Raw genomic sequence first — 6,813 nt, 5'->3', positions numbered from 1 at the left:
CGCCTGAGGAGAACGACCTTTCTGTGGCGGGCGACTTCCCGCCCATTCTTTTCAGTCTTTCCCGCCCAGTTCCTCGCGCAGCGACTTTTTCGTCACTCGGGGGTTTGAAGTTTATTATTCCGAATCATTAGTAATTGAAACGCCTCATTATGAAGATTAATACGGTATTACGAAAGCTCGAACCCTCTCGTGAAGGGATAGAAAAGCAGGCACCGCAGTCTCATGTTTAAAAAATAACTTTTGGGGGGGCTTTTTTGAAACGGTTTTTTCACGGCCGCCTTTCTGAGGGAAACAGGAAACAGTGCCGTCCTGTGGTGCAGGAAGGAATAACGGGGGGGGGGGTTAGGCTATTATCCCGTATCTTTATTATCAATGTTATTAATATTAATAGGACAACACAAGACCGAAGGCCGCAATAGATGAACAGAGAAAAGTGTCCCAGAAAAAGATGGGGTTGTGGGCTTAGAGGGCTGGGTTGGAGGTAAGGGAGTTTAGGGTTTGGGTTTGTGGGTTAGGGGTTGCGGTTCGGGTTGTCCGTTCACCGCGGCTACCCCCCCCGATGCCTGAGGAGAACGACCTTTCTGTGGCGGCCGACTTCCCGCCCATTCTTTTTAGTCTTCCCGCCCAACTTCCTCGCGCAGCGACTTTTTCGTCACTCTGTTTTTAAAGTTTATTATTCCGAATAATTATTAATTGAAACGCCTCATTATTAACATTAATACGGTATTACGAAAGCTCAAACGCTCTCGTTAAGGGACAGAAAAGCAGGTACCGTAGTCACATTTTTTTAAAAGAACTTTTTGGAGGGCATTTTTGAAGCGGGCTTTTTTTCTCGGCCGCCTTTTTAAGGGAAACAGGAAACAGCGCCGTCTTGTGGTCCTGGAAGGAATAACGGGGAGAACAGGGAAAAGGGGGCTGTTACCCTGTATCTTTATTTATTATTAACACGTTATTAATATCAATAGGACAACACGAGGCCGAAGGCATCAATCGATGAACAGGAAAAGACATCGCACTTCAAAAGACCGAACCTGAAAGTGAGGTAAGAAGGAGAACAATGGCTTCAGCGTTAAGAGGCAGAACGGCTAAGGGGGTTAAGGGTGGGGGTTTAAGGTGGGGTTTGGGATTTGGGGTTTAGGGTTAAGGTTTTGGGGTTGGGGGCTAAGGGTTGGGGCTAAGTTTATCTCCTCAGGGAATTCTTGGATCCGAAAATGAGGGTTTTCAATGTTTTCCACCCCGCCGAACATAAAAATAAAGTTCTTTTCAAAATCTGAGGTCTGCAATAAAAGTTGTGTTTTCTGGCTGAAATGGGTTAGGGTTTGGGGTTTAGGTTAGGGGGTAGGGGTAGGGGTTAGGGGTCAGCCCCCCTTCCTCTTCCGAATCTCTCTGCCTCTCTGCTTATCTCTCTGCCTATCGCTCACCAGCCAGACTAGGAGGAGGGGCCAGCAGAGGAAGGGGGAAAGGGCGGAGAAGGAGGGCATTGGGACCGCTCCCCATTCCGATCCCATTGGCTGATGCCCGGCCAGGGGAGCAGGCGGGAAGCTCTAGGGCCAGGAGAGCTTCCCCGCCGTGGGTTGCCTTCTATTGTCTCACGGTCGCTCCGCTCAGCGCGGGAAACTCGCCCGTTTCTAGCGGCACTTCTCGGGAGCGACTGTGGCCGAGCGGTGCGAGCTGGGACCGGCGGGAAGGGTCTCCGCTTTCCCCGGCCTTTGCGCCTGGATTCCCTCCGCGGGATGGGGACGCGGCTGCTCCTCGGGGCTCTGAGCGCGCTGCTTTGTTCCGCCGCTGCCGGAGAAGCTCGCGGGCCGCGGAGCTGCGCGGAGACCCGGCGGGCGCTTGCGAGCCGCGGCTTCTCACTCGCTTCGGTCCCGCCCACCCTTAGCTCGGGTAAGGGCATTCGGCCGGAGAGCCTCTCCGAAGGCGCCGGGACCGAAGTTTCCTGGGCGTCCCTGGCAGACTCCGCCTGTCCCGCTCCAGGGCCGGCAGGGGCGCTTGGCGAGTCTTCGGTGAAGGGAAATCCTTTCTAACCGTGCCGTTCACATCGGACGGACTCTGCCTGGGGCGGGGGCTTTGAAGAAACCCGGTCCTCTCTTGGGCCACTTGCCCTCCCACCATTACCACCCCCAACTGAAGGATCCCGGGAAGAGGAAGGGAATGGGGAAACGTTTGCCCAGAGTGGAGACTGAGCGAGGGCCAGGCGCTTCCATTGTGCCCCCCCGCTGGCTTCCTCCCAGAGGCTAATCCGAGGGTAACAGATCCGCCCGGACCCTCCCCTTGAATGCCCGCAGGGGAGCACCTTCGCATCTGCCCCCAGGACTACACCTGCTGCGCCAGCGAGACGGAGGAGCGGCTCAGCGAGCAAGGGCAGGCGGACCTCCGGGCGTTGTTGGGTGAGACGGGCGCCTTCTCGATCCGCACGCTGAACTCTCGCCAGCAGCGCTTTCAAGGTGAGCGAGGGAAGCCCCCCACACCTCTGGCCCTCTTTTCCCAGCCGGCTGCTCTCTTTCCTTTTCCCTCTCACTTCCTCACACCGCATCCCCAACAGAACATAGAGACCGAGAGGGCTGGAAGGTCCAGTCTCTTCCCGAGACCCTCCAGAGATGGAGCAGCCCGAGTTTCCTGAGGCCAGCCTTTCCACCCCACTCTTCTCCCTGTCAGAAAGTTCCTCCTTCCTTTCGGGTTGGCTCTCTCTCTTTCCACCCATTGCTGCTTGTCCTGCCTTCAGGTGCATCGGAGACCCAGGCAACCCGTCGTCCCCTTCTCCTCACATACAAATCGTGACGCCACCTGGGGTCACTTCTCCACCTGACTCCACCCCAGGATTTCAGTCGGCAGCCCTCGCTGCTGGCACTGCCTGTTGGGCAGCCTCTCCCGCAAATGTGGGAAAGGAGACGGCAGCCACCCAGGACTCTCCCGTCATCGCGCTGCTCAAGTTTCCTAAGGCTCCGCTTCATCGTACTCTCCTCGGGGTTTGTTCTCCCACTTCCAGACTTTTTTCAAGAGCTTCTTGCTGGAGCTGAGCGGTCCCTCCAGGCCGTGTTTGCCCGTTCCTATGGGCGCCTGTATGTGCAGCATGCCTGCCTCTTTGTGGAGTTGCACCATCACCTTAAGGGGCCTCAGCCCAGCCTAGATGAGGCCCTGAGTGGCTTCTGGTCTCAGCTTTTGGAGCAAATACTGCCTCTGCTTAATCCCCAGTATAGCTTCCCAGAAGGGTACCTGGAGTGTTTGGGGTGCCAGGTGGAAAGCCTCCATGCCTTTGGAGACAGCCCCCACCAGCTCCGGGTGCAGGTGAGCCCTGCTGCTCCTGCCAGAACAGCACAGAGAGAGAGGAGAGAGAGAGGGAAAAGAGAGAGAGAGAGAGAGAGAGAGAGAGAGAGGAGAGAAAGAGGGAAAGAAAGAGAGAGGAGAGAGAGGGGGAGAAAGAAAGGAGAGAGAGAGAGAGGGAGAGAGAGAGAGAAAGAGGAGAGGGAGAGAGAGAAAGAGGGAAAGAAAGAAAGAGGAGAGGGGGAAGAAAGAAAGAGAGAAAGAGAGGGGAAAGAAAGAGAGAGAGAGAGAGAGAGGGAAAGAGGAGAGAGAGAGGGAAAGAAAGAGAGAAAGGGAGAGAGAGAGGGAAAAGAGAGAGGAGGGGAGAGAGAGAGAAGGAGAGAGAGGGGGAAAGAAAAAAAAGGAGAGAGGGAAAGAGAGAGGAGAGAGGGAAAAAGGAGGGGAGAGAGAGAGAAAGAGAGAGAGAGAGAGGGAAAGAAAAAAAGAGAGGAGAGAGAAAGAGAGGGAGAGGGGAAAGAAAGAGAGAGAGAGGGAAAGAAAGAGGAGAGGAGAGAGAGGGAAAAGAGAGAGGAGGGGGAGAGAGAGAGAAAGAGGAGAGAGAGGGAAAGAAAAAGAGAGGAGAGAGAGGGGGAAAGAAAAAAGAGAGAAAGAGAGGGAGAGGGAGGGAGGCAGAGTCACAAGGGGAAGGAGTTGGGGCACCTTTTTCCCTCGTTGCCCACCTTCTGCCTCGTCACATGGAGTCGCAGCCTATAAGCTAAGCTGTGTGGAGCCTTCCTTCCAGCCAACATTGGAAATTACCCTAGGAGAGGTGAGAGCCCCCCTAACAGCCATGCCTTCCCCAGGATTAACTCTCACCCAACCAGGTAACCCTTGATGCTTTCAAAACAATCCCTTGCCAACAAAAGAGAGAGGTGATCTCTAGGGTGCCTCGATTCCATCACTACCCCCAAAAAAACCTCCCCTCTTTGGTCCCTGGCTGGTCTTCTAGCCAGGCACTGGGCCAGCTCAATTGTGGCCATTGTCCATTACTGCTATTGCTATTCCCTCAGTAGCAAAAGAGACAAGAAACTTGAAAGGTTGTCCCTGCCCACTCTGGGGCACAGGCATGCCAGGGAGTTTTGACTTTCTGATATATCCCAGTTAGGGTGTAGCTGAAGTACTGGCTAAAAGTTCCTGTGCCCTTTTGAATTGTCAATATTTCTGCATAAATATGACCTAAACTGTCATCAGTTTTCCACAGGTCCTAAAACTAGATGAAAAGAATGAATTTGTTGGATGGGCACTCTTTATTTAGTTTTAGGACTTGTGTGTAACATTGATCACATTTTAGATCCCATTTCTAAGGGAAAAAAATGACAATTCCCAAGGGTGCACAAACATTTAAGCGCCCTTGTGGAGTTGCACCCCCTACAAAAAATCTGCGGGTGGGCATGGCTCCTCTGACGTCTGGGGCCAGTTTCTGTTCCCCCCAGGGGTCTCGGGCTTTCCTTGCTGCTAGTTTGGAAAGAAACAGTCACCAGCCACAACTTCCAAGAGAAAACAATGGTGATTTTATTCACTGCTTTGCAAAGAGGGTGGACCAGGCACACACAGGTACCGTGGACACGCCCTAAATCATCCATACATTTGCCTTATATTCTGTCTAGGGCCTTTACAAATTTACCTCCCACCTTTTCCTCGTTGGCTTAGTATTCATGCTGTCACAGACTTAAGCGGAGGCTTTGAAGAACAAAATCTAACTTTTATTGATCAATAAAACGGTAAGACCTCTCCTCGCGTACGCACAGATAAGTGAGGAAAGTTACAAACCGTATAGATTGTGGTGGTCTGGCATTCGAAATGAGACACAGGGAAAATGTCTGAGAAAATGCCAGCCCTGAGCGAACTCAGGCAGCAGTATTTATTGAGGAAAAAGTAAGCAAAAGTACAGTATGCATATTCAGAAAACAATGACCTCAACAGGATGTTACCTCAACAACATGAGAACATACAGATACGGAAAGTCCCATGGGAAAGTCTGGAAAGTCCCATGAGAAAGCACAACTGTGTACCTTGAACTTTTACCTATTTTCCTGTTCCTTCTAAACCTGCAGACCATAACAGGATGAGACACTCATTAGCAAAGGTACTCCTACCCCCACCAAGAATGCCTGCATATCCCTAGATCTATGCTAATAGTTGTACAAAGGACTTACAGAAAATGATCAATAAAATATGTTACCACATAGATAAAAGCAACTCTTCTGATATCTTAAGATTCTTTTAGAAGTAGAGTAACTACACTGTAAAACGCTCTAATTATTACATCTTTCCTGCAAAAAGACAAATGTCCTTCTGGCACTTGTTTATCTTTCGTTATCCCTTCTCCTATTGTCTGTTAATTGATTACTTAAGACGGCTATTGACAATGTACTTCAAAAGTGATTATTCCTTCAGATCTAGGGAGTTCTCAGGAATGTACATTTTATGGGGGGCGGGGGGGGGGGTGCAACTTAAACCAGATGGATTGAGATTCATTTAGATGGGATAATCATGTGTCTTCATATGAAAGCGATGTAACTAATTGCAAGCTAGTTTTACAACACGTGAAAGGTTAGAGAAATATTTTCCACAACAGCAACGTAAGAAATACCCATAGACATAAATACTTCTATATACATAGGAAAACAACTGCTTAACATCAAGATAAGACATGCCTATAGAGAAACTCTCTACTTAATGCTATATTTTATTTCTTTCCTTTATTTATTACCCTAACAGTCATCTTGGCCGCTAAATGCCTGACTGTGTCTCTTTCCCAAAAGGCAGGCTGGTGGGACGTCTTCTCGGCAGGACTCCACCTGCATCAGTCCAACGGCCCGGTTCTAGAAAGAGGCAGAAACGGCGGTTATATGGGCAGACTTTTTCTCCAAAAGACAAAGAAGCCACTGAAGTTGCCCCTGTGTGTTTGGCAAAACGGTGCCAACGCAATGGGACCCAAAATAATGGAACCCGCCCTGCGTTTCGTTCTACAAACCTGCCCATCCGCCTGTCTCTTCTCCTCTCTTTCAGTTTTGGATTCTGCTGCTGCTGCTTACAAGGCCCCCTCACGTGTCCTTTGCCAATCTCTCCCTCTGGCCAGGAACCGAAGCCTCCGCCCGTAGGAGCGGGGCCTTCTCTGCAGGGCTACCGGACTCTGTGTCAAGACCCTGGAGAGCAGCTCTTTCCCAGACTCTCGGAGGACTAAAGAATAGGGGGATGGTTCTGTCTCTTGGACCGAGCTTCAACTTCTCCAGACTCTTAACTGGAACTCATTTCAATGGCATAATGTTGCTCGAGTTTTCACTTGCTATTATTTGTCTCAAACTAAGCGTCTTGATGGTTTAAAAACCAAAAGTACTGGGGTTGCTCTGTTAAAGCTGCTCTTAGGGTGAAATGGAAGGCAGCGATTGTTGTTAAGGGGATTTTCAAAGTTTAGGTTACGGCTATATTTATTGCTACACTTTGATTTAGTATGCTAAGATTTAGGGTGTAATCTATAGAGTTATTTCTAATTTTACACTTGGTACA

The 6,813-nt window shown here is 50.5% G+C and overlaps 1 protein-coding gene and 1 long non-coding RNA gene across 2 annotated transcripts; both read left to right on the top strand.

Annotated features, from left to right (window-relative positions):
* Positions 1-550: 550 nt before the first annotated feature.
* Positions 551-1,010, top strand: LOC148129998 (uncharacterized). Its single transcript, XR_015750330.1, has 2 exons — positions 551-768; positions 966-1,010. It is a non-coding gene; the product is annotated as an uncharacterized LOC148129998 (long non-coding RNA).
* A 665-nt stretch (positions 1,011-1,675) lies between these two features.
* On the top strand, positions 1,676-6,490 carry LOC113430097 (glypican-2-like). The gene is made up of 4 exons (XM_087969813.1): positions 1,676-1,887; positions 2,289-2,447; positions 2,990-3,315; positions 6,386-6,490. The coding sequence occupies exons 1-4, from the start codon at positions 1,734-1,736 to the stop codon at positions 6,488-6,490; spliced, it is 744 nt and encodes a 247-aa protein (XP_087825939.1). The 5' UTR covers positions 1,676-1,733.
* Positions 6,491-6,813: the final 323 nt, after the last annotated feature.

The sequence above is a fragment of the Notechis scutatus genome, chromosome 7 (assembly GCF_049901735.1).
Source record: "Notechis scutatus isolate UNSWTSFEM ecotype Mainland chromosome 7, rNotScu1.2, whole genome shotgun sequence".
In the NCBI taxonomy this organism is placed as follows: domain Eukaryota; kingdom Metazoa; phylum Chordata; class Lepidosauria; order Squamata; family Elapidae; genus Notechis; species Notechis scutatus.
Note: the sequence above shows the minus strand (reverse complement) of the source record. Positions and strands in the feature narration are given on the sequence as shown.